At 41.4% G+C, this 14,142-nt stretch overlaps 1 protein-coding gene across 2 annotated transcripts in view; it reads right to left on the reverse strand.

Moving 5' to 3' along the window:
• Positions 1-5,245: 5,245 nt before the first annotated feature.
• Positions 5,246-14,142, reverse strand: part of bcas3 (BCAS3 microtubule associated cell migration factor) — a 318,853-nt gene continuing 309,956 nt past the window's right edge. For both annotated transcript variants that reach the window (XM_080427841.1, XM_080427840.1), the window contains one exon: positions 5,246-7,436. In XM_080427841.1, the coding sequence (XP_080283967.1) occupies positions 7,288-7,436 (149 nt within the window). In that variant the 3' untranslated portion in view covers positions 5,246-7,287. The remainder of the gene's footprint in view (positions 7,437-14,142) is intronic.

The raw sequence follows: 14,142 nt of genomic DNA on the forward strand, positions 1-14,142 counted from the left end.
TATATATATATATATATATATATATAATGTAGTTACATGAACTATAAACTGTACAAAGAGCCTGTATAGGAGAATGTGTCAATAAAGTACTTAAAGGAAAAACATAACAACGTATTCTTTTTCTTCATGTAACACAATGCTGTCAGTTCCCTGGTCGTGGTGTGTTTGAAGGCATGGCACTGGAGACAAACCCTCCAAGTAAAAGATAGCCTACGATACATGTAAGATTCACACATCAGATGTTCACTGCAGGCAAAAAAAAGTTCAGATCCAAAGTGAGATGTTTTGTGTGTTTAAAAAAAAAGCTTAATTATGTTCAATGACCTGCTTTTAAGTGAATCCTCAAAGGTTGAGAGTGACATAGTATATAGACATCACTTTTTATTTTGATATGTACATCTAAATCATCAGAGTACATTTTACTTACAGTTAAATTAACTTAAGGATATGTGTTTCACTTTCTCTGTTCAAAACCTAAATAGTTTTCTGGGCCTTTTATTTGATTACTATTTTATTATTATCATGTTTAAATTCATACACACACACACACACACACACACTCGCCAAAGAATTAAAGGACCCATTCCTTTTTCAGTATACCTTCTCCAGCCAGAGAAATGAATGGTTCCAGCATCTCAAAGAAAACAAAACAGCAACATGAGTAGTATCTTTTTTTGCAGCCTGGTTACAAAATATGGCTCTGATTACTGACAGTAACTCAGAGATAGTGTGCAACTTGGTGGAGGTTTGAGGTGCACACACACACACACACACACACACACACACACACACACACACACACACACACACACACACACACACACACACACACACACACACACACACACACACACACACACACACACGCAGAGATGTAAATACTTCAAATACTTATTTGTATTTTGTCATTTGTATTTGGCTGAGACCGAAAAAATTAGATGTAATTTGTACAAGATACTTTCAGATTTTGTATTTTCTGTATTTTAAATACATAAAATACATATTTTATGTCATTTTATTCTACATTTTTTTAAATGTACTCAGGTTTATACTGTGGAATGAAAAATAAAAAATAAAACACAATGTGAGATGTCACTTTTACAAATGCAACCACAAATGAGAGGCAGAGTAAGGCGGGTCTTGAGACAGCCTTCATATCACCTTGCCTCAACTATAGTGCATGAAGCCTTGTGGAAAGCTTCTTATGCATTAAATATAGTTTACTTTTGTGATAATATATTACTGCATAACCCATAAATGGTCAGACAAGCCCTGATTATTTGTGATGGTATGTGCCAGTATCCTGGTCAGTATCATGGTGTCAGTATCATGGTGTCGGTCTCACAGTCAGTATCCTGGTGTCAGTATTGTGGTCAGTGTCCTGGTGTCAGTATTATGGCTTATATGACATCATGATTTGTGTGCATGGGGTTCTCATCTTAAACAAGCTTAGTGCTTAATGAGAGTTCCAGTTTAGTAGACCTTGTATTGTGAATTTGTACCGGTACTGTTATGTACTGTCATGTACTATTCTCATGTCTTACTAAATAAACTACATCAATCAATCAATCAATCAATCAGTCAGTATCCTGGTGTCAGTATTATGGTCAGTATCCTGGTGTCAGTATTATGGTCAGTATCCTGGTGTCAGTATTATGGTCAGTATCCTGGTGTCAGTATTATGGTCAGTATCCTGGTGTCAGTGTCATGGTCAGTATCCTGGTGTTTGTAAAGTACAGGCATAGAGGCATAGGATTGTGCAGGTATTGACTACACAGAGCAATGTGGAGCAAGATGTTGTTATCGTCGAAAGCTAGACAAGAACTATTATATGGCATGATGCCATAATAGTTCTTGTCTAGGTTTCGACGATAACAAGGTCAATCTCGCTCCACATTGCTCTGTGTAGTCAATACCCCCCACCAAACACACATGCACTACACAAAGGGCCACAATGGAAATAAGCGATTGAGCTTTATTATGCTTTTATTCTTTTGACGCAATTCCTATGCATTTTTGTCAATAAAGATGTCAAATCAAATCAAACCCCATCATTTCATGTTTTTTCATTGGTATAGGATGACATTTTCATATTGGTTTAGATATGACCTTTTCATGGTTTTTGACTATTGATGGTTTTTGACAACATAGTATGTTGTCATACATGACTAAGAGTTTCATGTTGTAATAAATAGATGACATTTCAAGTTTCAAGTCTAAAATGAGATAAAACAGAATGCAGTTCACAACTATGTGGCTCAGCATATCAAATCAGTGAGAGTACAGTGATATAAACTTATTTCAGCTAGTCAGAGTGAAGCTACATATTGGTCTAATAACACGGTAGGAGATACCTGTTGAAAACCTTATAGCCACTAAGTATTTTTATGTAAAGATCTAAATTGATGACAGAAAATGTGATTGATTAGGAAAAAACAAATAGTTTTTGTTGATCAAAACTGCTATGGTTTTGGTTGTCTAAAACTAATGATCAAATTACAAGATATGACAAAAAACAGTACTGTACGCATTTTTGGTGATATTAGTAAGGCAACACCAGCCCTGTTTACTCTCAATTAAAAATGTAATCTGGGAGCAGAACAAAAATGTTCCAACAGATGGTTTTAAACAATCATCTAAATCTCAGTTGTGTCATAATGAACCCTGGTCGTCCGTATATGTATCTAGTTAGGTTCAGTCTTTCTGTCTGTTAGCTACAGCTTTTCATCTTTTGACCTGTCACCTCTCACTTCAACCATAATGAGCAAATAAGCATAATGAGCAAATGAGTATACACTTTCCCCCTTTTCTTAAACTGTTTTTATTATATTTTGACACTTGATCTGGCAATGTAAACGTATGTAAACGTATGTTTACATAAAAGCTCCTTTGAATTGAATTGAATTGAAAAGGTGAGGTTTCACAAGCTGAAGGTTGTGGTTTGAATCTTAGTCCTGGCAAATATATATTTTTGGTCTTTGTAAGGCGAGGAGCTTTTTGGCAGTCCACCTCCCTCCTCATGCTCTCTTTTAGGAGAGGGAGGAGCTTAAAGGGCAAGACCACTTTGGTAGAGGTTTGGGTTGTGTAGTTACCTTGCCATGATGTAACTCCAAAGATGGACAAGAAATAAAAAATTATTGCTCCATTGATTAGAAATTGATAATTCAAAATATGCTCCTCATTGACTTATATTGTACGGTAAAACAGCTCTCAAAGTCACTCTTTTAGCACATAAACAAACGCAAACAAAGTTGATTCAGACAAAATAGAACATCACCAAAACCTTTTTTAAATAAAAATGTTAACTTCCTGTTGATCTTGCTATTTTTATTAAGAAGAAAACCTGGACTGGATTCGTGGATCCGGATCCAGATCTTCAAATAGTAAAATCAGCAGGAAGTTAAGATTTTTATTAAAAAAACAAACAGTACTGGGTTTGGTGATGTTCTATATTGTCTGAATCAGCTTTGTTCGTGTTCGTTTACGTCCTTATAGAGTGACTTTGAGAGCTGTTTTACCGTACAATGTAAGTCAATGAGGAGCACATTTAGAATTATCAATTTCTAATCAATGGAGCGATTATTTTTTATTTCTTGTCCACCTTTGGAGTTACATCATGGCAAGGTAAATACACAACCCAAACCTCTACCAAAGTGGTCTTGCCCTTTAAGAAATGTACATATCAAAGAGATATTTTTTTTTTGTTAAAGATTTTTTTTCCTGTGATTTTGGTAGGAGAGGGGGGAGCTTAAGGAATTTATTGATTTTATTGATTTCCTACTAATTCTAGTTTTTTTTCCCTCCCATTGATTCATATGATTAGCTTGATCAGACAATTGTTCTATTTTATTGAAGCAGTTGATATATCCTTTATTTGAGATGAGGGTTTTTAGTTTTTTTCATTTCTTTTTTGTTCATTTCCGTCTGTTCTTATTTCTTCTGTTTTAGTATTGAGGCATTGGAACCATGATCTTTGATTCATCACACAAAGTTTTATTTAGTAATAGTTGTTTATTGAGATGTTTTTGTGTTTTGAACCTACAGCCTTCGGTTTATAAACCTCTGCTCTAATTGCTTGAGCCACTTTGGCATGGAAGATGCAAGTGAGAAATATCCAAAACTCATACTTTTTTGAACTAAGAGACATCTCAGTCTGAGTTTTGAACTCATAGTCTCTGCTTTGCAAGGCGTCTTACCACCATCTTACCACTGTCATCATGATTTGTGTGCGTGTGTGCTCTTCAGTGAAATAGCATAGAGATTAGAGTCAGACTCAAATTTTGGGGGGAAAAAATCATCATTTTTTGTCTGAGATTTGAACTCGCAACAGTTGATTTGCAAGGCATTAATCTAACCACTGCACCACCATGGCTCATGCTTGACTAGCTCTATTGCCTGCTCTTCACTTCTTGTGTGAATTCCTGGTCATTATCCTGGTGTCAGTATCCTGGAGTCAGTATCCTGGTGTCAGTATCCTGGAGTCAGTACCCTGGAGTCAGTATCCTGGTCAGTATTCTGGTGTAAGTATCCTGGTGTCTGTGACGTACAGACGTAGAGGCAGCTCTGAATGGGCATTCGGTCTCATGCTATATTTTTTGTCTAGCTTTCGACAATAACAAGGTTACTGTGGCCTGCACTCTCACACACACAGTGGTAAACATGCGTCTGCCTGCTCCAAACACCATGAAAAACATTCTGCTTGTATAATCAATTTATTCTTAGAAATTCTGACATAGTCAATTCATTTAATATTTGGTAATCAATCTATGTATTGACAAATCATTGCATCAGTTTTTATAAAATGTATTTTCAAAATACAAAATACATTATTTGTATCTCAAATACATTTCTCGGACCAGTATTTTGTATTTGTATTGTGATAAATTCTTTGACCCAGTATTTGTCATTTGGATCAAAATAGTTTTTGAGGTATTTTCGCCCATCTCTGCGACACACTAGACAACTAGAAATAGACAGTAGGCCGGACCCCGAAAATGTGAATTTCATTTTGAATTCACAAAATGAAATTCACAGTCCTTCTGAACCCTCTGCCCCCCTTAACCCTATCTTGTCAGTATCATGGTCAGTATCATGGTCAGTATCTTGTCAGTATCATGGTCAGTATCATGTCAGTATCCCGTCAGTATCTCGTCAGTATTGTGTCAGTATCCCGTCAGTATCATGCGAGTACGTCCGGCCTTCGGCCTGGTGGGGACAATTAAAAAGAAATCCTGACAAACTTGGAACAGGTATACTATAGGCAATTTTATTTCCTCAAGTCTTATTATTACACTTGCTTGAGCAGAGGGTAAGAACAGCTCAGTATTTTACAAAACAAATATTACAAACAATAACAAGCATGTGTTCTAAATAAGGAGGGAGAGATGTATTCTCTCCTGTTCGGTCATTCAGTGACCAAAGCCGTGACGGGCTCTTAGCTCGTTTCAACACATGCATCAATACAGAGGCTGTCTGCCAGAGATAGAGGATTGTAAGATTCATATATATATTTTTACAATTATAGTTTAGATAAACACTGAGTCTTTGTCAGTGTGAAAATATTTATAACCCGTCTTTTCTATTATTATTTTGGCAATCTAAGGTGTCTCTTTTTGTTTATTGTTCATAGTGCATTTAACTTTCCACCAGGTCAGACATTCTGGTCAAGTTTAGCTTGGAAAAGAAAGCTGACAAATATAGTGTGTTTATTAGACAAACAGGCAAATAGATTAACAGCTCAACTCTGGCATTCATATAATCAAAGCAAGAATGACAAATTCATAAAATCCCATAAGGGAATAAACTGAGAGGGGGAGAGAGATCGAGGAATTTATAATTATTGATGGAAAGACAATTTTGGTCAAGAGTTGTTAATCTACACATTGCAGCGTAATGGCTGCAATACATCACCAACTAGCAACTATGTATTACTCAGACCAATTGAAACGTAACATTTGTAAAAGCTACAAAATGGAACACGCTGAAATGGCAGTGGACAAATATTCAATAGCTATTTAGTAATGACATTTCATTAGTGTGTCTTCAGTTATCAGTTAAGAAAAAGAAAAAAAAATCAAAAGGCCAAGAAAACAATGAGAAAACTATTAGACCCCATTACAATGGTTTCATACATACTGTACGACAACCCGTCGCTGAATGGAATACACAGTTACTGCCACACTGCAAGCAAGCATCACACGCACGCACACACACACACACACACCCCACAGGATGACCTCAGAATCTTCGTCCGAGAGAGCGCTGCTGGTTCTCAGCACACCACTGATCCAGGTCACGGTACCAACTCGCTGAGATGATGGGGCGTCGGGAAGAGTCTGGTTGGGACTAGGTCAGTGTTTCTCAAAGTGCGGTCCACGGACTCTCAGGGTTCCTTGAGGGGGTTCTAAATGTAACTCAGAGAGTATACATATGGAACCAAATGGACCCGTGCATATACTCACCTTCAGCATTCACGCACGTTTACATTTTACTATCATCCACACCACTTAAAACGTGTGAGCAGGCGATGGGTTCAAGTGCCCTGCTCAAGGACACTCTGACATGGTAGCAGGGATTTTAACCCGTCATTTTAGCCAAAAAGCCAACTGTCCCACCTGGAGAGATTCAATGCCCAGGATGAGGATGGGATTAAAACATCATCATCATCATCATTCAGTTATACAACGGCAAACATAGTGCATAGAAATAACGTCCTACACACAAGACTCTAGTATGTTCTAATATCCCTAGAGAGAATTTGCTGGTGGAGGCAGTCAGGAACGGGAGGTGGGAGAGGAGGTGTGGTATTTTGTGTGTGTGTGTGTGTGTGTGTGTGTGTGTGGGGGGGGGGGGGTCGTCTTCTAGGGCGGTGGTTCTCAACCTTAACGGACCGCGACCCCCCAAAATAATCATATTTGAACTGGGGACCCCCCTGATAAACTCTTGGAATTGTAGGAGTTGGGGCATTACATTTTGTTTGACTCGGTTCCACAGACAAATATTGTGAAACTAGCAGATCTACAAGCTCACAACGCTTGTAGATCGTAGAGCGTTGCGAGGTGTTGTGAGCTTGTAGAATTTTTGCCAATGTTTGACCAGTTTTTATAGTATGGTTTGTCGATTACTTTTGATGACTGCATCTAGTATGGTATTTCTTTTTCTTTTTTGAGGTATTAAAAAGGTCTCACAAGTCCTTAAATGGTCACTTCACTGTCATCTGGGGACCCCCCCCAACATCACGTGGGGACCCCCCTGGGGGTCCCGACCCACAGGTTGAGAAGCAGTGTTCTAGGGGAAGGCAGAGGGGAACAGGCTGAGAGGCTGGCTCTCGTTGGTGGGCAGGGGGGAGCGGTAGCCCTCAAAGTTGCGTGGGATGCTGCCACTCGTGGAACCCGAGCTGTTGCTGAGTGTCTCAATGCTTCCTTCCCTCTGGAGCTCTGGAGAAACAGACAGACGACGTAGGGAGAGGGGGAGACAGACAGACAAAACAGAGTGTCAGAGGAACATAGTATCTGTGTTGGGGGGGGGGGGGCAGACAAAACTGTATACATTATACCAGTGGTTCTTAAACGTTTTCATGTCAAGGACCCCCAAAATGATATGTATTTGGCTGCGGACCCAACCATCTCAAAACTATTATGTGCCAAAAATAGCAGATCTACAAGCTCATAGCGCGGCACTCGGTGAGTATAAAATATGGTTAAAGTGGTTAAAATGATCGTGATGCTATATTAACTAATTTTGCTGGGGACCCCCTGGTGGGTCCCCGGACCCCACTTTGAGAACCCCTGAGAACCAATGCATTATACAACATGTAGTTCTGACCGTGTATTGTGATTGGCTGAGAGACATTCTAATGAGTGTTGACGAATCCACCGTATTTACCCTACGTGTAACATAGCTAGTGTGTGTGTGAAACAACTCGTATGGTATTTCTAATAACTCTAGAGACCTTTCCCTGGTGGAGTATTACTACTTGTGAGTGCCAAATGCCCCCAAAAAGTAACCAAAGTGTTATATCCCTCCCGCTCACCCCCAGCCCTCACGGTTTTTAATTCCCTACAAGAGAAATGGTTGTTTTATACTTAAAAAGATTTTTAGAGACTGGCTCTGCAACAGATCTGAGCAGGAAACACATATATGAAGGTGTTATACTGTATTTCTTATGGGAAACTGAACAGGAAGCAGGCCAACTTCTGGAAACCCGGGACCACAGTTATGCAAAGAGCCTATTAGGAAATAGTAATACAAACGTTTGGTGTGCGAGAGACAGGGAGAGAAGTTTGTGTGTGAGACAGAGAGAGAGGTTAGAGAGAGAAGGGTGCGTCTAACCAAGTGGCCTCTTCAGTCAAACCCCCCCCCCCCCCCCCCCCCGGACATGCTACGGCTGACATATAGCGTTTCTCCGACATGCCACGGCACTCGACGGCCCCTCAGGACGGCATCCTTCAACAGAGGAACTGATGAGCCTCTAATGCGGAACTCTCCATACGGAACCCATTACTATTATTACATGCTGTAAAACATATCCGTCCATATATGCAGGGAATGGCATGCGCTGTGGTGGCAGCAGGGTATTAGAACAGTGATGCATGTGGTGCACGGTGAGGTGCGTCAGATGGAGAGACGACCCCGTCACGGGGCCTGCGCTTCATCTAGCGCTGCCGTCTGCTCCGCACACTGCAGCGGGCAACGCCCATGCATGTACATCCGGCACCAAGTATGACATGTCACGGACAACCTGATAGGGTGATGTGGTAATGCATTTATACGCAGGTATGTGTGACATCCTCCACATCATGCGCACACGCTCTCTCTTTCACAGCGGTATCGGCAAGCTGTGTCATGTATTCCCCTTCTGATATTCCCCTTCTGTGTGAGTGTTGCTGCAATAGATGCTCCTAAATACACCACAGAATATAGCACAGGGGACACAACCACTGCTACTCCACCAAACCAGCACTAACACACGGAGAGAGAGGCAGAAAGACAGACATGCGCACCTTCTACACAGCAGCAAGATTAACCCCCCCACACACACACACACACACCCCCCCACACACACACACACAAACGTTGTCACAGTAAGTTTTGCAGAAAGTACAGTGATAACATTTTTTATCCCAAAAACGCATGTGAACGTGGTGAGCAGATGAGAACCATGTAGGGTCAATCGTCGATTTTACGTTGCATACTAACACACCCTAAACCTAAACCCTAACCTTAAACTAAAACGTTGAAATGCAAAGAAAATTTGAAAATGTAACGTTTTTGCGGTCCAGAAACGGTGTCATTGAACGTTTCTGGCGAAACGTTCAATGACAACGTTTCCTCTGGCAATAGGGTTGCACACACACACACACTCCTTTCCTCAGACCCATGTTGCTTTCACATAGGCAGGTCCGCATTGCGTTGTCTGAGTTAGGCAAATCACAGTAGGTTATAGGCAAGTTACAGTGCATTATAGGCAAATCACAGTGCATCTCTGATGCCTGGAGGGGATTTCATTTGTGTTTAATATCTGTGCTTTCCAGCATCCCCCTGACACAGTAGCCATGAGGGAAAACTGCAGCTTCTGACATGAGTCCAGGCAACCTAATACAGCCAAACCATTATCCTGGCTAACACGTAAAGTGTTATATCCCTCCCTCTCACCCCCAGCCGTCACGGTTTTTAATTCCCTACACTACATGGAGGCAGAAACTCTGGCACAGTTGAGCTGGCACTGCAGTAATCCAAATGGGTGAGTGGTGGTGAGGGCAGGGTTGACACACAGTTCCATAATCTATTATTGATACATTCTCCTTCTGTCATAAACACTTTTTTTTATGTACACTGATACACACGGTTTCTAATGAACCTTTATCTGTTTGGGTGTCATTCGTCTGTAATTATGTCATTTTCCCAGCCTGATAGAAACATGAGATTATGCTTTGCCTCCCTCCCAAATGTTAGCTCATAATATGCTGTCCCGATCTCTGACATCAGTAATCTATCTATGATGTCCGTGCTATGACTTCAGTACCCGTACAGACCATCACACACACACACATCAAAGAGATTTGTGCGATTTATATTGACACTCACACACACACAGATTTGTAGAATATATATAGACATAACAAGACATCTAGACAAGAAAAGTCATGCGACATGTCGAAAAAAAGAAAATATATATACTATAGGTTAGGACACCTACGTCACAACGCTGATCCGACCAAAATGCCCATATATGGGCGTAAGAGGGACGCAGGGAGGGACACAAATCGGTGACTTCACAGTATGACATTCTTTCATAGTACACATACATTAGTATGACTTTAAAACAGACCTGCCAGGGTTTGAGCTAGCTGCTAGCTCAGACAGGCCGGAGCTGCAGCATGTGGTGTTATTGTAGACACTGGAAGCCGCTGAACACCCTGGCTAAAGCTCTAAAGGCCCCTCGAGTGTTGCCTAATCCACCTCATTGTGCGACGCCTCGTAGCCATTCAGCAAGTCTTAACCTCTCACGCCCCCGACACAATCCCCTGCACACTAATGTTGGGGATCTGTTCCTGTGGGAGTGATGTCAGCGTGTAAAGTAATATGATCATTTATGTTTTCATTCAGGGTGGCGTGGAGACAGTGCAGTGTTGGAAGGAGGCCAGCAGCACAGTGATGGAGACGGTGTCGACTCCAACCAATAAAGTCCAGTGAGACGGAACTCTGTTCAGAGAGGACACTGATGGATCGCCACTTCAGCAAGACAATGCACAGTCAAAAGAGTTATCTCCGACCGAGAATAGGGGCTAAAGGTGGAGATAAAGGATCCTGGTGTTGCATCTGGGGCCAGGGGCCCTAAGGCAGATTGAGCTATTTTCAGAAGTGTTGTCACAAACTGGCAGGGATAGAGTTAAGCTTGGTGGCAATATGCAGTAACACAGTGCAGAGTAAAGCCTTATCGGTCAATCCTGTGTACAGTGGAAATGTCCAGAAATGGCCCAGGCTGCACCCTCAGCTGTGAACAGACCATAATCCTCTTACACACACTCTCACACGGGCACACACACTGCGCGCATGCACGCACACGCACACGCGCACACACACACACACACACACACACACACACACACACTCTCTCTCTCTCTCTTTCACAAACATGATTTGTCATGTTGTAACGCAGTAAACCCCTTTCCCACTCGCATGAAATGCCTATCGCTGGTATATTTAATTTGAGCGTCCCGTACCATTAATCTCACATCTCCCTCCCTTGTCAGATTACCTGCGTTGTCATCCCGCTACGTTGGTGTGAATGAAAAGCGTCAGTGCGTTATGACAGTGCTTACGTAAGAGATGTTAGATTCACTAGTAAAAAGCTTTTGTATGAGTGCTGGGGGAGACATGGGGGAGCGTGTGTGTGATGGTGAGGTTGGGTCAAGGAGACAGACACAGAGAGAGCGAGAGATCTGCAACCGGAGCAGAGTTAAATTAAATTAAATTAGCCGGTCTGCCAGCCTGCAGATGGATATTTATTGTTTCTGTTCGTACAAAACACATATTCTATCATCCCCAAATGCCTAGTCTTGCGTGCTTATAGACACCTCTTGCGTGAGCATTAAGTACTGTACCTATAACATTCATCTAACGTGGGAACAGGCACATGACAGTACTAAGGAGGGCAATTTGGGAATGACTCTTGTCACTCACACAGGTACAAACAGTGAAATCTCGGTGTGGCCAAGATGATTTATTCACATAAATGGCGGTAATTTAGGATTATTGTTTACCCAGCAATGTACTGGTCTTCCAGTGAAAAGGGCACTTTAATGTCTCAATGCTTAATGTTTTATGTAAAGCACTTTAAATTGCCTTGCTGTTGAAATGTGCTATATGTACAAATAAACTTGCCTTGCCTTACAGTCTACCAACAGTGAATATGACACAGTATGATTGGAGAACCAGTCAGATTGAAAAAGGTGCACTCGTTTTCACCAACAGAAGCGCGCCGCCTGAAGGTGACTTGAGCAATGAGAGGCACCACCGAGCGAGCCTAGGCGAGCGCGTCGCCGTGCAGAGCGTTGCGAAGTCACCTTCAGCCGACTCAGCACCGTCCGAGTCATGTCCCTGTAGAGACAGAATCGTCCCCCCTAGTCTCGGTACCTCAGAGTCGTCATTTCTTTTTTTGACGGGACGGGGGGGGGGGGGGGGGGGGGGGTCCGCCAGGAAAAACCGGGAAAGCATCCATGTCATTTTAGATTCTATACGTTGGCTATTCAAAAATAGTAGATCTACAAGCTCACAACAAGCTGCAAAGCTTGCACATCTGCTATTTTTGAACATCTTTGAAAAAAGATGTTCGGCCTCTTAATGGATTAAAGGCATCTGTCAAAGTTACACTGTGTACATGTTAGTAGTCCATGTGTAAGTGAACCAGAGTGCATGCAGGAGGCAGCAGTCATAAGTCTATAGGGAGGAACAGACTGTGCAGACTGTGTGTCTTAAGTTGTCATATATGGGGGTCAGGCTTGATTGTCTGATGGAGCCTGATGTCTACTGGCATAAAGCAGTGGTTCTCAAAGTTTTCACGTCAAGGACCCCCAAATTGATAAATATTTGGCCGCGGACCCCCATCTGAAAACGTGTTGTGCCAGGGACCCCCAGAAGCAAAGATTTGCGTTAAAAATGTTCACCAATGTTCAAGATTTTTGAAAAATAGCATATCTATACAAGCGCATAGCTACATTACAGTGTATACTGTAACTGCTATTTTTGAATAGCCAAAGTATAAAAGGTTTATTGTGATGCTACATTAAAGGAGGAGTTCACCCAAAAAATTACTTATTTTCTATCAATTGCACACCCTATGAAGCCTTGAATCCATGGATTCTTTTTTGTTTTTGTCGCATTCTTAAGCTAATAATTTGATTCCCGTCTCCTACCGGCTAATGTATCCGGTAGGAGACACAAAGTAGATTATTTGTGTCTCCTACCGGAAATACACACGGTCATCAAATGATTGTCTTAGGAATGCCACAAAAACTAAAATAAATCCATGAAATCAAGGCTTCATGGGGTGTGTAATTGATAGAAAATAAGTAATTTTTTGGGTGAACTCCTCCTTTAACTGCTTTTGCTGGGGACCCCCTAGAACCCCCCCAAGGATCGCTGGGGGTCCCCGGATCCCACTTTGAGAACCAATGGCATAAAGGACTGGTCAAGTTGCTTTGTGGGGTGTCGACTTAAAGCTGCACTCTGTATCTTTCATCTACAGAGTATTTGAACCCGGGTCTCCTGTTAAAGTGCTGAAATCTTTACCACTTAGCCAATAGAGCATGTCTGCTTGCTCAGGGGGATATTGAATTTTGACCTTCAGGCAGTACCACTTGTCAGCCAGTAGTGGTCCCACCAGACCACAGGATCTACATTTCTCAATAGAAGTGCATGGACAACACTAAATACAACCACTGCTGTTGTGTTTGTTATATTGTATAACATATTCTACCATACAGATTGGTCACAATAAAACGTTATTCTCTAAAAATGTTAAATAGTGTAGCTTTAAACCTAATGTTATAATTTAGCTGCCAAAATGTAGTGCCGTCTCTAATAGTCAGGTCAAAAAAAATCTGGGAATAAATTCCTTACCAAGAAATGTCTTCACCCATGTGTTTGTAAAGGTGTTTAGTAACACGTCTCACAACGATTGAAATTCAAGTTCCCTAGGGGAATCTGTGACAGCTGCTGAAAGTTGGGGTACCCTTAACCTTCTGCGGGAAGTAGCCTGTTAGGGGTCAAACTAGTCTTTTTTTCATGAATCTGAATCCATTGCAAGTATTTGTTTTGCATGAAAAACACTCCTTAGGCTAAATTCGGTCATAGCCAACTTTCTGCTGACTCCAGGCTCCACGCCCTTTTGACCTCCAACCTCATTGTGAGCTTGGAGGTCCATTCAGCTGTTCTTACCAATGATGAACAAACCATTTTTTTTGTGTAAAAAGAAGAGAATCGTTCAAATGATGATACGAGTGTGAAATTTGGTACAAATCATCTTTGGAGGTCACTCTTCAATTTAACTCATTCAGTGCCTGACTTATTTCTGGCAGTGCTTAGGAGCCGAGATACAGCCTTTTTCAGTAAGAAGTAAAACATGAAGTGAATGGAGCA

The sequence above is a fragment of the Gymnoscopelus braueri genome (assembly GCF_963280865.1).
Source record: "Gymnoscopelus braueri genome assembly, chromosome: 5".
In the NCBI taxonomy this organism is placed as follows: domain Eukaryota; kingdom Metazoa; phylum Chordata; class Actinopteri; order Myctophiformes; family Myctophidae; genus Gymnoscopelus; species Gymnoscopelus braueri.